This window comes from Toxorhynchites rutilus, chromosome 1 (assembly GCF_029784135.1).
Source record: "Toxorhynchites rutilus septentrionalis strain SRP chromosome 1, ASM2978413v1, whole genome shotgun sequence".
NCBI classification, from domain to species: Eukaryota; Metazoa; Arthropoda; class Insecta; order Diptera; family Culicidae; genus Toxorhynchites; species Toxorhynchites rutilus.
The window spans coordinates 198,110,355-198,128,020 of NC_073744.1; the positions used below are offsets into that span (position 1 = coordinate 198,110,355).

The following is a 17,666-nucleotide window of genomic DNA, read 5'->3' on the forward strand; positions in this document are numbered from 1 at the left end:
TTCTCGATGATTGTCAGCCCCAGCTGCATCTCTTGGGGAACTTGGTGTGTGAAACAAACTTCACTTCGGGGCTCACTTCCTTCGTGGGGGAAGTAAAATACAAAGTGCCCTGCCAGTCGTTGCCATCCAGGGTGAGATAAGTCTCGGCGTCCATCACCACCGCCACGTCGCGATTCGCCGGGAAAATCGACTTGACCATCTTATTCAGCCGCTGCCGCTGCGTCATTGCCTGCAGCTCTGAGACCAGTGGACGGGACTTCCGCTTCCTGACATGCATGTCCATGTTCGCCAGGCACTTTTCCACTGTTTGGCCGGTTGCATTTTTCCCTCGATCTGCCTCTTAGGCATCCTTTGGAGATTCTTGTCGCTCAGGGTCGTTGGCCGTCCGGAACCGGGCTTTCTTTTGATGCTTTGATTGTTGTACAATAGTGCCAAGATGTTTTAGACGCTGGAACTGGCGTATCCGGCGTCCACAAAGTGCCGCACGATGTCCGTTTTTGACGCGGCGAAGTACCGAGCGCGCACACTTCTGAACTAAGTAACTTCACATTTTTCGCCATCACGGTTAGAGTTCGACTGATTCGATTGATTCATAGGTTACTATGATTGATGTTGCATGTGTAGTTTCGTCAGTGCGTTTGAAGGTCAGCCCATGAAAAATCGGCAATTTTTGTTTTGTTTATTTTTATAATGCAAACGTTATCCCGAGTAGTCGTTTCTCTTACGGTGCTGCTAGACTGACACAATTTCAATTCCCAAAAGCGCACCAACTGCTCTTCAAGCGAACTGAAACTACTGACGTGGAACGAACTACGTGCGAGCCCACACAAAATATCCGTTGCTATCGTAAGATTTTTTAACAGGAAGTTCCAAGACAAAATCCCCTGATCCATCACCCATAGTTAGGACAATGACTCAATGAGTCATATCTTAGAGTCTCTCGTTTGTCGTGTATGAATAGAGGCAAAGGGGGTTTCCACAGAAGACACCTACTTTCTACGCGGCATCATACCATCAATGCGGGTGCGGACTGCCTCGAGGGCTCAGGGCGATAATCCGCGTTGAGATTATATTAGGCTGTCAAAAAAGTCATTTGTTCATAAAATTAGTTACAAACATCTGTTTTAAGTCAAATATGCGCCGTTTTGTTCGATGACTTGTTCCCAACGAGATGCCAACTTCATAATACCCCTGTTATAGAAGCTCGCTTCCTTATTGGCAAAAAACTCGGATAGCCAATTTTCACAGGCCTCTTTTGTGGCTAACTTCTGACTACCTAGCTCGTTCGCCATGGACAAAAACAGGTGGTAGTCACTTGGTGCAAGGTCCGGACTATACGGCGGATGCAAAAGAACCTTCCATCCGAGCTCCCGGAGCTTCTGGCGCGTCACCAAAGAAGTGTGTGGCCTGACGTTGTCCTGGTGGAAGACAATGCGGCCTCTGTTTATCAATGATGGCCTCTTCTCCATGAGTGCTACCTTCAAGCGGTCCAGTTGTTGGCAGTACAGGTCCGAATTGAGCGTTTGGCCATAGGGAAGCAGCTCATAATAGATTATTCCTTGACAATCCCACCAAACACACAGCAGAACCTTCCTGGCCGTTAATGAGGACTTGGCCACCGTCTGAGCCGCTTCAGCGGGCTTCGACCACGACCGTTTGCGTTTCACGTTGTCGTAAGTGACCCACTTTTCATCGCCAGTCACTATCCGCTTCAGAAACGGGTCGATTTTGTTGCGATTCACATGCGTCGATACGGTCAAAGATGTTTTTTTTGCGTCAACGTGTGTGGCACCGAGCTTCTTTGTGAATCCAAGCTTCTTCAAATGGTTAATAACGGTTTGATGATTTATCCCCAGCTCTTGGCCGATGCTACGGCTGCTACTATGCCGGTCTTTCTCGGCCAATTCAGCGATTTTGTCGCAATGTTCGACGACAGGCCTTCCGGAGCGTGGCGCATCTTCGACGACCTCTACACCAGAACGAAAACGTTGAAACCATCGTTGTGCGGTGGAAATGGAAACTGTATCGGGTCAATAAACTGCACAAATTTTATTGGCAGCTTGAGATGCATTTTTGCCTTTGTCATAGTAGTACTGTAAAATAGGTCGAACTTTCTCTTTATTTTGCTCCATATTTGCGACACTATAACTCACGAACGACTTAACCGAACAAAACACTGTCAAGGACTATAAATACCTTTCCAGCTAGGTAGTGCGGACTGAATCAAAACGGCTGTCAAAAAAGATCCAATTGAAATGTCAAAAGAGATCCAACGATCAGGAGTGTTATTTTTCTTATGATAATCAACACTATAAAAGAGGTATTGTTGTCAAGGGCAAAAATAAGTAAAATTATAAAATGAACGAACTACATTTTTCCGTCAACTGTTTAATTAACCATTGCATCTTTGAAAGAGCATCTCAGCCTTTCACTGAGCAACACATTTTTAATGTCCCCTCTCTTTGTCATAACGTTTTTCCGAACGTAATAAAAACAAACAAAGTCAGAGTCACGTAAATGTTTACTCCTGCGATTTGGAAATATTCGATAAAAAGTGGAAGGAAGAGCTGCCAGATGATTTTAAAAAAAAAGTCTGTAAAAACATGTAAATGTCTGTTAAAAATGTGGAAAAGTCTGTAAAAGTGTGCAGATCTATAGAAATGTCTTTTAACGTTAATTTTCACATATTCATTAATACTTTGTACATCACGATGCATGTAAGATTGTATAAGATTGTATATACAGCCATTCCATGCCAAACTAATATAGTGGTTCTCAGATCTTCGTCAAAAGTGGTAATTTTGTTCTTTATCGCAAAACATTAAACTCGTATTTTTTAAATTTGTCATTAGGGTGCCCATTTCCATTTTAGGGTGATCCCAAAAATCATTTTTTTCCACTTTTTCCCAAATGACTTTTTTCAAAAATTTATAACTTTCGAACCACTCAACCGATTCAGATGATCGACATATCAAATTTAAGCCAATGAGCTTTAATTGAGAAATATTTAACTTACATAAAATATGGATCCTATTTTTAATATGGATTGAAAGCTGAGAATTTTTTACACAAAATATCTTGATATCAGAGATGCTATTTTTTCGTTTTTGAAATATGATTTTTCAAAACTAATCGATGGTTCGAAAAACAATTATTCCCCATTTTTCCCACTACAAAAAGTCATAACTTTCAAACTATTGGACCGATTCATATCATCGACATATCAAATTGAAGCTTACGAGTTATTTTTCTTTGAAAAAATATTACTTTTGCGAAAAAAATTGATTTTTTTTTGTAATTATTGATTTAGTTAGTTTTTCATAGTTTTCTCGGTTAAAGATAGGAGCGCTATTTTTTTTAATATTTTTTATTGAAAGTTGAGGATTATTTACCTAACATATCCCGATATCAGGGATGCTATAATTATCGTTTTTAAGTTAGAATTTTGTAAATTTAACATGTTTTAAGTCTTCGATCAATATTCATATGTGACTAAACTAGACCTATGCTACTAGAATCCAATCTTCCCGCAAGTGTGAATTTTGCTTATTGGCTTTAATTTAATATGTCGATCATCTAAATCGGTTCAGTAGTTCAAATGTTATGATTTTTTGCAGAAAGTTATTTTTGGACAAATGGGGAAAAATGATTTTTTTTAAAAATCATATCTAAAAAACGAAAAAATAGCAACCCTGATATCGAGATATGTTGTGTAAAAAATCCTCAGCTTTCAAGAAAAAATATAAAAAACAGGTTATATCTATGGTATAACCGCAAGGGTGACGTAGGACTATCGTTGATTTAGAGATCATTTGTTTGAAGTTGAATCTGAATTCATTCTGAATGAATGAATATTTGGGGGACTTCGAAAACGAGAGCGTTACGTTGGAGGCACAAGGTTTTATGCATCCAATATTGAATACGGAAATATCCTACTGATGGGGAAGAATAATCTTCAGAAGCTATCCTGTTAATTGCGATTGATTGAAAAATCACAAAACCTAATGTTTTTGGTCACAGTGTTACATGGACAGAAAACATTAAAATAAACTTTTTCACATGAATGTAATTTTAAATTTCCAGAGGAACTGGCAGATTATTTTCAGTAACAATTAGATATTTCCACATTTTCCTCGATACTGGAAGCCCACCAATGGTTTATGCTAACTCGATAACCATCTGTTAATAGCACTTGATTGAAACATATTTGGTCACAGTGTTACATGGATAGAAAACATTCAAATAAACTCTTTCACATGAATGTATTTTTAAATTCCCAGAGGAACTGGTAGATTATTTTCCGGATCTTTCTCGATGTTGAATGGCATCCAAACGGAAAGAATTCCGCGCGTGTATGTGTGTGTGTGCGTAGCGGTTGCTTCGAGATCTTCCCGGGGAACCGTTTGCGGCATCACTCTCCTCCTGATGGATTCCCTTCTGGCCTAAGGTGCACAAACAGGCTCTTGGTGACACCGTTCATCCGCGCTTTCATGATAAACGAAGAGCTTCACCACAACAGCGACAACATGCTCCAATCGCTGTTCAATCATAACTGAGTGGGTTTACGAGCGGCGCTCGCTTATATACCGATTGGTGATTTCAATAGCCTGTTTTGAAGGCAATTTTAAGACTATTGAAACAAGTTTTTGGATCAGAAAGTAACAAGTATAGAACGCGTAGACATTTTATCTTTCGAGTGAAGTGTTTATCATCCCATTTCGTTCAGTTGTTTAGGAGTTATTAACGCTCAAAATCTCGGTCTCTGGCGTAACGCTTTCGTTTTCGAAACTATGTTTTTACACCCCGGTATAGAAATGAAAGACGTAGTCCTACGTCAAAAATATAGCGCCCTCTAGTCGAAAGTCATGAAAAAATAAAAAAACGACTACAATCAATAATTTACTAAAATATAATTTTTTTTATATTACTAAAATATAATTATTTTTTTCGCAAGTTAAATATTTTTTAATAAAAGGCTAGGTCAATTTTATATGTCGATCATCTAAATCGATTCAGTGATTCAAAAGTTATTAATTTTCATTTGTCATTTTGGGGAAAAAGTGGAAAAAAAATATTTTTCGGACCACTTAATAACTTATGTGCTGTAAGGTGTTTAAATGTTTCAACGATCTATACATACATACATAAACATACAACCACATACATACGCGTTGTTAATTTTTATAGAAAACAGTATTTCACCGTTGATATATTGGACATCCACCAAGGCTTGCGGTCTTGTCGTTGATGAAATTTATAAGAAAATGCAGTGTATATTTTCCATCCGCCATGCAAGGCTATACAAGTTTTAGATCACCACACGGCCATGAACCATGTCTGTCGTAACAATATCGAACAGTAACCCATATTTCGTCATAAGCAGACCCGAAAGCAAATGTAAGTTGTTAAAAATAGAATGAAATTTTTTATTCGATGTTGTTTAAATACTTAGAAGACATAGTCCTGACCCTAACTTAACTATTTTTCAATAAATCTCCTTGCATTTCAGCAAAACAATCTTATCTAGAACAGAAAATATTTATCAGAGACAATTTTCGTTCAAGATTTTTCCTTACCTGCAGAGAATGCAATTTTTCATTAATTGTGAATAACCGTATCCTCTCTTTCGTCTGCAATGATGTCAAGGCAAAAGTTCATACACACCAGATGGGCCAACCAGAAGGACTGCCGGGCCGCAGGTTGAGTATCGCTGGTCTAACGTCATGTGTATTGATATATACTAAATATAATAACTTTTCTGTATTAAAACTATGGAAAAATGTCATATGGTGAGTCAAATATTTTTGATGTGATGAATAGATGTGATGAATGTTTTACAGATATGTCTGTAAATTTACAAACATATTTGTAAATCTGGCATCTCTGGTGGTCTGAGAATTTATTGCAAGAAATCGCTTGAAAACATGCATGAATTTGCTTGAGAATGAAGTGGATTGAGTCCGCACCACTTAGCTTTCCAGCAAGCTATAGAATGACTCGATACAATGAATACAACTAGAACTACGCGCTTACAACGACACCTCGCGGAAATACCGCAGGACTTTTTTGATAGCCTAATATATCACACAAACACCTTCAAGCCGTAGCATGGGAAATTCAGATAATTTATGGAATTATACAAGATCGAAATCGAATGAAGCAATATCGAAGCCAAGATAAACGATTTAATCGTTTGTTTTAAAGAAAAAACTATAAAAACAAATTGAACGAATCTTTGTTGTATCGATAAATAATGGACAGTTCATAATACCAAATGCACTGAGATGCATTTAAGCGATTGTGTTACAACAGTGCAACACTCAAGAATAAAATGGAAATCAAACAGAGCTCAATAATGCAGTATCATCAGCTTCATCATGTAGATGAAAGCATCTCAAAGGTTTCCCCCACGTTTGGTGCTCTGCTAATACTCTTGATTTATTATGTGAACTGCTGTGACCTCCCAATAGCGTCTCCTTTTTTATGCTGGAAGCCATCTATTACTCTTGTCGTGCTGCCACAGTTCAGCTCTTCACTGTCGCCGTGTTCCATCATCCTGTCTCAAAAATATGCCTCCCTCGAATATTTATTCCGCCACAAGGTATATATAACCACTAAAGGAGAGCCCACTCCAATCCCTGGCCTAATTCCCCACATACACCACACTTTTTCCAGCAGCTGACTCCCGTTATATATTTTGAAATTTAATTCCACTCTATCGCTTATTCCTCTCCTCTTACATCGTTACATCGTCCACTTGCCACATATCGCCACTCTCGAATGAATCGCTTTGGCCCCGCGGCCATTAGACACAAGTACGAGAGGGGTTGGAGGTACGCTAGCGAACGCCAAACTTTGACCGAAAAAAAAAGATCCCACACCCCCACCCTTGCAGTAGAACTCATTGCGAGTGATAATCGTATTCATTCCAAGTGTGTTCTTTTTTTCTCCGTGCCTCCTTTTACTGTGTGCTATAATTGACCCTCCTCTCCCCGTGTGTGTGTGTGTGTGTGTCTGTCATTGGCGAACCCCCCCACAACCGGTTTACAAGTGTTGCCAGAGCTCTCGTACAGATGGCAGCGCATTGTATCGGCGAAATGAGACGACGATCGAAATTTAAAATCCATAAAAATGTTCTCCTTCCTCTTTTGATTTTTTTACAGTAGTAATGTTGCTTTTTTAGTGCCTATTTTCATGTATTGTGTCAGTAGCAATTTCGTAGATTGTGTTTTTACTCAAGCGTCATAGAATGATAAAAAAAACCAGCAATTCATCAACAGCAACGGGGGGGTCATCGTGTAGATCAATAGTTTGGATAAACGGTTTCTGAGAAGAGTCCAAAAAAAATGAGGATAAATATGAAGAACGGAACGAACGAACAATTTCGCCGGTCATTTAACATGGAATTTTTTTTTTCTCTGTCAATTGGATATGTTTTTTGTTAGTAACACACAATCATCGAGTTACATTGGCACGGAGGATAACAGAATGGAACTCGAGGGAATTGGTTGATTGAACGTCGAGCAAATGGATTTCTGTTACTGGGGAAGTTTGGCGATGCGGCACTTTTACAATTAAATTGATTCGTAACGTATTGTTTGTGGTGGGGGGGATGGACCGTGTTTGCACATTAAATTACATCTCGATTTTGGTGGAATGTCCTGTGTGTACCAAGGTTACGTCCTGTGTTCCACGGAATGACAAATACGTTATGTACTATGAGTTAGGGTGCTCATACGCTGTTTGACCGAAGCCAAATGTTTGACTCTTTTTGACAGATAAAATTTGGTCGACGTGTACTGATCAAATATATGCTACACAAAACACAACAAGCAAATATTCAATTTTTGGATACCTCGAATACTTTTTTAGTCTGTTCTTCGGACCTGTCGGTACATGGTTAGGTTACCTTGAATATTTCAGTCGATTTTATCCATGTTCGGTGTTTGACATTTGTGAGGTGCGTGAAAGACACAACGTCCTATCCCTCGCAGTTGACTGTTTAACAGTGATGTTGATATTGGTTCCCGGAATAAATCGCCACAGAAAACGACTGCAACAGAAACCACCGCTTATAAAATGTGTAGTAGGCTATAAATATTGTGGCGCGGTATTGTATTTCAAAACAAGAATTAACCGGGCAAACGTATCGCCCCAGGCAAACGTAACGCCCCGGGCAGACGTATACCGTCCGACGCTCGCTAGAGCTCGGTCGGACATTGCTAAAGGATCGTATCCTATGTTTCAAACTAACCGGGCAATCAGTGGATCCCAGGTTTGCGTGCGAGACACCGCCGCTTCCGACGGCGGGTCGGCGGTGGACTCGGATTGCGTCATCTTGGCGGCATGGGCCGCCTCGATTCCTTATCCTCGCCAAATGGGGACTTCGTCCCCATTACATTGTCCTCAGAATAAATTTCGAAAAACGAGAACAAGAGAATAAATTTATAATAGAAATGTGAGGCACATGATGTTTTTCCCGCGCCGAATATTTCTAGCCTACTACACTTTTTCTAAGCGGTTGTTTCTGTTGCAGTTGTTTACTGTGGCGATTTATTCCGGTCACCGTTGATATTATATACTGGCAACACTAGTTAGCCATACATTGGGCATCATTTCCTCTCACAACAGACAACTGTCGAGCCGGTAAGTCATACTCAATATTTATTCCCTGTGTCGGGTGATTTCACTGTAGGTTTATACCGACTACATTGAGGAACCTGTACAGTAAATATATGAATGCTTCATATATTTGGATTGGTTGGATTCACATGCAGGCTAAAAAGGGTCCTTTTCAGGATCACAAAATTATCTTCAATCTAAAGAGTTTATTGTTTTGTTATCACTCGATATCCCCATCTTGTTCGGCTAAACCTTTCTGTTTAGCGATTGCATTTGCCACTCGCCACAGCTTTCACAGTTGGAAAATTTCTTCCCATCCAGCTTGTGACATATTTTACAGTAAATTACATTCAATGGCACGTCGCATTACCACCACTCAGTATCGGATTGGAGGTAATTTTAACCTGTAATTGAACATTTGCGATGACAGTGGTACAGTGTCAACTTTCAATGTGGGGTCATAATTTGGACCCCGAACTCTATGTTTACAAAAATGTCCAACTAAATATGTCGCATTACATGTCCGTCCAATTAGCTAAATGTCGAGATAAGTGTGAATTACTGTACTTTCAATCTAGAAGCAATTTAAGAATTGGTGAAAATCAATAAGCTCAGAACAACTACCAAATTCACATACTCATCATACCCTGACAAACAAATTATGAAAAAATCAATTTGTGATTTATTATTATTTTGGATATTGTTTTAGAAAGCATTGAACTGTATTTCCTAAACTCTTTTTTGGAAGGTTTAATGGCCCTGAAAAGCGCCTTGTTTTATGGAATGGTTCCAATTTAGAAAACTTAGTACTCGTGGTTTTGAAAAAAAACCATTTTCGAACGCCCTCGATGCCGCCTTGTTCTGGATTTGCCACCAAAGCAGTTTGTATAAAGAACAAACTTTTTTCTTCTGCTACCTGATGCCGTTTTGCGATTGCGTTTGCCACTCGCCACTCGCTGCAACTGCCTGTTGTCTTGATGTCCACCGAACCGAATGTGTTCTGTTCCGAATGCGGGTTTTCTTATCGTCGCGAGCAGCTTTGCCAGCTAACTCGATCACTTCGGCGGCCGAAACTATATAACGCCGGCTAGGTGGACTGGTGCACTGGTACTAACGCGCTCGGCCTAGCTACCCTTGCGGGGAACTCCAGATCAACACGGTTCGAGCGGGATTTTGCCTTTCCCTTCACTTTTCCTCCTTTACCATGTCCAGACATGGCTGCTTGGGTTGGTTTGTTGATGTGTTGTGATGCGAACCGATGTGGTGTACGGTTTGAATGAGAATGATAGTTACGGAAGGAAGGAAGGTCTTGAATTATAGAGACTTTAAACTTTTGCAGTTCATTCGTCTCTAGCCTTGAGAAAGGCCCTTTGAAAACTCTACTCTACTCTATTACTCTACTCCAGCGCTACCACCTCCGCCCTCTTGCCTTGAGAAAGGCACTCGATCCCTCGCCGTCCAGCTCGTCCAGCAACGATGTTGTCCAGTCGGTGTCCACACAAAGAATGATCGTTACGGCAGCGGAGCGTGGATTTTTAAGCTGACTGGCTGGCTCGAGAATTACGCATGTGTGAGACTGCGACCAATGTTTCGTTCATTTTTTTCTTTTTCCTTTCCAATCGTGCTTCATTCTATTTCGCTGCTGCTCTGGTTGCCCGTTTTGGTCGGTACGATTTGAGGAGCACAAAATGGACCAATCAAAAATGGGCACATAGTGCATTTTGACAATGCTTGATATTTCACAATTATTCAATTATTTATCTCAAGAAAAATGAAATGTTATTCGTTATGATAGATGCGTAGATATATTTCCTATCAATTGATGCAAAAACCTTTGCGATCTATTGAGAAATGCTCGAGTTATAAGCGTTCCAAATCTTGCATTTTTTCCTACTTGTTCAGTGCCTAGATTTCCATTTCACCCCCTATATCTTCCGGTTAGACGTAGTCCTACGTCAAAAGTAAAATAACATAAAAAGAATAAGAGAGAAGGGAGATGTGAGGTGCGTGAAAGACACAACGTTCTATCCCTCGCAGTTGACTGTATAACAGTGATGTTGATATTATATACTGGCAACACTAGTTAGCCATGCATTGGGCATCATTTCCTCTCACAACAGACAACTGTCGAGCCGGTAAGTCATATTCAATATTTATTCCCTGTGTCGGGTGATTTCACTGTAGGTTTATACCGACTACATTGAGGAATCTGTACAGTAAATATATGAATGCTTCACATTTATTGCCAGTATATAATATCAACATCACTGTTATACAGTCAACTGCGAGGGATAGGACGTTGTGTCTTTCACGCACCTCACAACATTGTTTAACACTGTTGAATATTTAAGAGTGGCAAACAAAATAGTGTTTGTACAAATATCAAATCAAACTTTATCTGTCAAAATATATCAAATATTTGACCTCCGGGCAAACAGTGTACGGCCACCTTTACTGAAGTCCTACTACGAATGTCGTGGAGGGGTGGAGTAATATTAACAAACCCGATAACGTTCGCTTCAATGAAAATAAGGATGGAATAAGGGATTTGGAACGCGTTCGGCGGTCAACGATTCGATAATACTGAAGGTATTCGTGACGCAGTTACATCGTACTTCAAAAAGTTGGACGCTACGCACTTCGCGCTCGGAATAGAAAAACTCGTGCCACGCTATGAAAAATACCTCGAACATTACGGCGATTATGTAGAAAAATAAAAAATAAAACGTAGATTACGAAACTCCTTGTTTTTTGTCCTAACTTTATTTTTCCGCGATTTCTGAGACACTGAAACTTATTTTTTGAACAACCCTCGTATAAAACAACCTAGAATTGCATCCGCGAGGTCACAACGTAACTAATAAGATGCTGTCCCAAGACTTGCGGGTGTAGTTGGGTTATGTTCCTCCACTATAGACTCATGTGTCACCATTTGACCGAAGGATCCATCATAGGCACCTTACACGATCATAATTATTGACAATAAGTGTCTTCAATATCGTGATAGCTAGGCTTTGAACATCCGATCTAACCTCAATCAATATTTCGCCACCTTACACGGTCGACATTCGAGTTTGGGATCCTAAAGGCTGATTTAGACGATGCCAGTCAGCGCTCTAGTTGAGGTATCCAGTGAACAGAGAACAGACACTCTGTTCAAGTTACTTTTACCAGTATCGAACAATTAATTGGCCTCTAACTTGAACAGAGTGTCTGTTCTCTGTTCACTGGATACTTCAACTAGAGCGCTGACTGGCATCGTCTAAATCAGCCTTAACTATTCTCCATCAGATTGGAAGGCTCAAATGCAATTTTCAATTGGTAAAATTTGAATGAAAATATCTGTTTGGTATTATTTAATTACTTGAAGCATGTAGTCACAACCCTGACTTAACCTATTTCCTCTGAATTTTCCGATATTCCTACTAAAACTTAATATAGTATAACGTCAATTTCAGACACAATTTTTGTATGGGATTTTCTCACCACTTGCAGGAAAAAAAAGTAATTTGCATTCCCATAGAATACTAATTTGATTCGGAAAAGTTAATTTTTTTTTTTATCCAAAATATATATTTTTATTAAGGCTCATATGGCGTCAACCTGACGGGGCCGGGAGTTCAATATTTCGACAATGTTTGCCTTATAACTATGTTAGTAATATGTAACCGATTACTCGCGGTTGGCTCGAGGTTAGTATTACAAGTGTTTTCGTAATTGTGATGTTGCTGTCTCCAATGCTCTGTACCTGTGCCCAACACGGGATACTTCCTTTTGGGATGCAGCTGACCATTAATCAGCAACGCCCCCTAGTCTGTACCCCATATCTAGCGTGGTGCGTCTTCTCGACTCGAGGAATCCAGGATAGAATGGTCAGTAGCCGGCGCAAACATCAGCTCGTGTAGAGTTGTCATGAGCGGTACAACCTTTGGCTCTTGTTGAATGATCAGTGGACAGCACAACCTTTGGCCCGTGTATCTGTAAAGAGTGTGTGTATGTATTGCCGCGACTAAGTAAAAGTTTATCGTTTGGATAGGAGGGATATGAAACGGGGACACAACGAAGGAAACATCATTAAACGTTGACTTCGGCGTTAGTATAGATCAGTACAGATGAAGCAGAAGATCAGGATCACGGCTACCTAAGATATCCCGAACGGGGATATCCGATTGTCTGCCTTTTGCTCTCAGTGCTCTAGAGAGCTGAGAGCGAGCAGCATGGAACCGGATACACGACCAGACAACATGCTCGATGTCGTGGTAGCCATCGCCACAATCACAAAGATTGTTTGCTGCGAGCCCAATGCGATAGAGATGCGCGTTTAGGTTGTAGTGATTGGACATAAGCCGAGATATCACGCGAATGAAATCACGACCTACATTCAATTCCTTAAACCAAGCTTTCGTCGAAACCTTAGGGATAATCGTGTGTAACCAACGACCGAACTCATCTTCACTCCACATGCGCTGCCAACTAACGAGTGTGTCCTGACGAGGAATGTGAAAAAATTCGTTATAAGCAATTTGCCATTCAAAAAGTGTGCCTTCTGAAGCGCCCACCTTAGCTAGCGAGTCCGCTTTCTCATTCCCCGGAATCGAGCAATGAGAGGGAACCCATGCTAAGGTAATCTTGAATAATTTTTCGACCAAAACACTCAATAGATGTCTTATTCTTGTTAGGAAATAAGATGAGCGTTTATCAACTTTCATTGAGCGGATTGCCTCTATTGAGCTGAGACTGTCTGAAAAAATAAAATAATGGTCGATGGGCAATGTTTCAATGATCCCTAGTGCGTAGTATATCGCACCCAGTTCAGCGACATACACGGAACAAGGATCTTTGAGTTTGAAAGAGGCACTGGAATTTTCATTGAAGATGCCGAAGCCAGTGGACCCGTTTATGCATGAACCGTCAGTAAAGAACATTTTATCAGATCTAACTTTCCCATATTCTGCCGAAAATATCGGCGGAATAGAATCGGAGCGTAGATGATCTGGGATTCCATGGGACCATGGGAAGTTAATTGTCATTCATGATTTACACTTTCAAATTCGTTTTTCCTTCTCAAAAACACACAATAATAGTTGCTTCACAAATACAGGCTGTTCAGTTTCAGATATCCCAGTTTTTTTTTAGTTTGCCAAAATATATGCAAGTAATATTATCTGCAAGCGAATGTTTTTATCTTACTATAAATAAAATCGCTAAAAAATAAAGCGCGGTCGTCGTGAACAGTCGTAAACGGTCGTATTCTCGACGTAAACACAAATAGAGTGAGAGAGTGAGCAGCTGCGTTGTGTTTTTTGTGTGAGAGAGTGTGCGCGTCTGCGTGCGTGTATGTGTTTGAGTATAGTAGAGAGTTGAGAGAGTACAGAGTACAGAGTACAAAGAGTAGAGAGTAGAGAGTAGAGAGTAGAGAGTAGAAAGTAGAGAGTAGAGAGTAGAGAGTAGAGAGTAGCGAGTAGCGAGTAGCGAGTAGAGAGTAGAGAGTAGAGAGTAGAGAATAGAGAGAGCAGAGAGCAAAGAGAGTAGAGAGTAGAGAGAGTAGAGGATAGGAAGCAGGTAGTTGATAGTAGAGAGTAGACAGAGCAGAGAGAGTAGAGAGTAGCGAGAGGAGAGAGTAGAGAGTAGAGAGTAGAGAGTAGAGAGAGTAGAGAGTAGAGAGAGAGTAGACAGAGCAAGGAGAGTAGAGAGAGCAGAGAATAGAAAGAGTAGAGAGTTGAGAGAGTACAGAGTAGAGAGTAGAGAGAGTAGAGAGAGTGGAGAGTAGAGAGTAGAGAGTAGAGAGAGTAGAGAGTAGAAAGAGAAGAGAGAGTAGGGAGAGTAGAGAGTAGAAAGTTGAGAGTAGAGAGTAAAAAGCAGAGAGTGGAGAGTAGAGAATTTAAAGTGAAAAGCAGAGAGTAGAGAGAAGAGGGAACAAAGTATAGAGTAGATAGTAGGAAATGAAAAGTAAAGAGTTGAAAGTTAAAGTAAAATTGAAAGAGCAACAATTGATCGCAGAGAAAGAGTAGAAGTTTTAGACATAGAAACATTTGGACTGAAAAAGAAACATTGAATAAATGAAAAGAAAAAAAGTTACGAGAGTCTGTTCGAGTGCAACAGCAATGCTATTCCAATGACTTTGCGGTAAACTTATTGAAACATGAAATTGGGCCGCTAGTTCTAAAAATAAGACTATGACAGTAGAACTCCGATTATTCGGGTGATCCGCCGTGCGGACTATTCACGACTGCGAGTTCCATAGTAAAGCAATAGGCCTTTCCGGAATTTGTTAGTGAGTGGAAGGCCTATGCTCTTTTGCTTTGGTCATGGCTTTTACATTATTTAGCCACTGGTGTACACGACCTTATAGATGGATAGCTTAATGATTTCTGTATTGATAAAACATAGTTTTTAAAATCTTTTTCCGCGTTTGCACTTCTTTCTGGTCCTTTAATGGGCCATCCGCGATTTTCGTTATTCAATGAGTTTGCCCGACTATTATACAAATAATCTTGATTCTACTGTACCTTGAATTAACACATGATCTTTTTCCGCCTGTGATTTTCCCAGATCTTCTCATTCTCCAAATTACGTGAAGAAACACACAACTTAGACTAAAGTGGCTGGCCTGCTTGCTAGCGCAAAAATTTGACCGAGTCCAACATTAAAAGTTCCTAAAACGTTGTTAAGTTTCATCCACTCTCTCACCATCACATCGTCAGTTTACTTTGAGGTTTTGATTCATATCGTGAAAAGTACCGTATTTTGCCATTAAAAGTATCAGTTTTCGTCGGCTGTGTTCATCTGTCACATCACATTGACAATAATATTGACCCTGTAAGGTCCGCTTCAGGGTTGGCCAAAATACACTTCAAATCTAAATGACGTGCTTTCGACGAAACAGTGGAACTGATTCCGAATCAGAACACTTCATAATGTGGCGCTGGAGTACTAAACTTAATAATTTTGTGTTTAAACTTTTATGTCTATTCTCGGTTGTAGTAGAACTACTAACGAGTGTATCGAAAAGTAGTTTTAAACTTTCAAACATCAAAATAAAACTGAAAACATTCAGAAAGTGTTTACAAAAGTGAATTTTATTAGAGAATGTTAAGTTTACATAGCAATGAAATGAAAAAAAGCAAGCTTATTGTTGATTTCTGAAAAATGATCAAACCTTAGATTTGACTCCACTCATCTAATTCTGCACAGTAGTCATTGTGCACTTTCTGGACGCTGCAGACCAATTCTTCTTGAACTCTGACATATTTTAGACACATTCCTTCTTGAGCTTGGCCTTGACAATTGCCCAGTAACGTTCAATTGGCCGCAGCTGGGAACAGTTAGGTGGGTTGAGGTCTTTTTGACGAACATGATGTTGTTTTCCGGAAACCATTGTAGAGTGGATTTAGCATAATGTGCCGATGCCAAATCCGGCCAGAATAGAGGAGGAACCTCGAGCATTCTATAAAGTGCAAGCAATCTCTTCTTCAAGTATTCTTCCACATAAATTTGAGCATTTATAGTTCCTTTTGTGAAACAAGTTGACGATCGCATGCCACACGTGCAAATGGCTTGCCAAACGAGCACTTTTTTGCCGAATTTTTCCATCGCAACAGTCGTATCCGCTAATGGTACACTCACATTTGGTTTAAAATTGAGATCCCGGCAGCGTTCTGGAATCTTCTTTGACGTATGTTTTGTCATCCATGAGAATGAGAATGTTCAAAATACGCTCATATAGCTTTCGAGCTCGTGTTTTAGCGCGATCTTGCTGCTCCGGTGTTTGTTTGGCCACTTTTTGTTTTTATAGATCTTTAAGCCATTTCTCTGTTTAATCCGCTGAATCATCCCAACACTGGTTTTGAACTTCTTGGCGTCACGAATCTGTTCTTCTGAATATAATTTATCAATGTTCGGTCCAACTCTGGATTACTTGGTCCGAGTTTTCGTCCACTTCTGCTGAGATCCTCGAAAGAACACTCATTACCGAACTTTGCGACGATTCGTTTAACACTTTCTGGACAAACTTTGAGTTTTTGTGGTATGTAACATCCTGTTCGGTGCACCAATTGTGCAGAATTTTCTTTTTAGTTTCCAAATCAATCCGCGACAGGAGGTCTCTGATTACACTAAAGCAAATTACCAATCAATTAGGTGTAAGCTTAACTATATCAACTGGCAGGATTTATTTAGAAGTGTGGAAAACATTGAAGTAGCAGTGACGACTTTTTACTCGATGATCAATGAAATTATAGAGCAGGAGATACCAACAAGACGAAAAAGGAGAAATATTAACACAAAATATCCGATTTGGTTTAATCAAAGCATAAAGAATCTAAAAAATAAAAAAAACAGAAGGCACATAAATTTTATAAGAAATACAAATCTGACGCTAATCTCCAAAAATATCTGAACATTTGCGAACAGCTCAACTCAACTGTTAGAAGCGCTTTTGAAGATTACAGCTTAAAAACAGAGTCGGACATAAAATCTAACCCGAAAAGTTTCTTTAATTACAAAAAAACAAAATTAAAAAGCAATGGTTTTCCATCACGCATGCACCCTGACGATACCGTGGGGAATGACCCAGAAAAAATTAGCAACCTCTTTGCAACATTTTTTCAAGAAGTTTATATTGTAACAGCTGAGGAGGACCGAGATCGTGACTTCTTTGCATTTCTTCCAGAGTTTCCATGTGAGTCAGAAAACTAACTTACATTGAAATTTTCGACGCATTAAATAAGCTCGATGTCTCGAAAGGGCCGGGTCCTGACGGAATTCCACCGGGTTTTATAAAAAAATTGGCATCTGAATTAACTCATCCACTTTTATGGCTTTTCAATGCGTCATTGGAATCAGAAAGATTCCCAAAAATATGGAAAAACTCTTTTCTTGTACCAATATTCAAATCCGGTAATAGATCCGATGTAAGAAATTATCTTGGAGTAGCAATTATTTCTTGCATTCCAAAACTCTTTGAAGCCATAATAAACCAAAAACTTTTTCAACAACTAAAGACACGAATTTTGAATAAGCAACACGGTTTTTTCAAAGGACGA

The 17,666-nt window shown here is 39.7% G+C and overlaps 1 protein-coding gene across 7 annotated transcripts in view; it reads left to right on the forward strand.

Moving 5' to 3' along the window:
* LOC129762216 (diacylglycerol lipase-alpha) overlaps positions 1-17,666 on the forward strand; it is a 176,303-nt gene that overhangs the window by 127,445 nt on the left and 31,192 nt on the right. For 5 of the 7 annotated variants that reach the window (XM_055760271.1, XM_055760277.1, XM_055760275.1 and 2 more), the window contains exon 9: positions 6,810-6,833. The exons of the other annotated variants lie outside the window; for them this stretch is intronic. In XM_055760271.1, the coding sequence (XP_055616246.1) occupies positions 6,810-6,833 (24 nt within the window). The remainder of the gene's footprint in view (positions 1-6,809; positions 6,834-17,666) is intronic. 7 annotated transcript variants of the gene reach the window in all.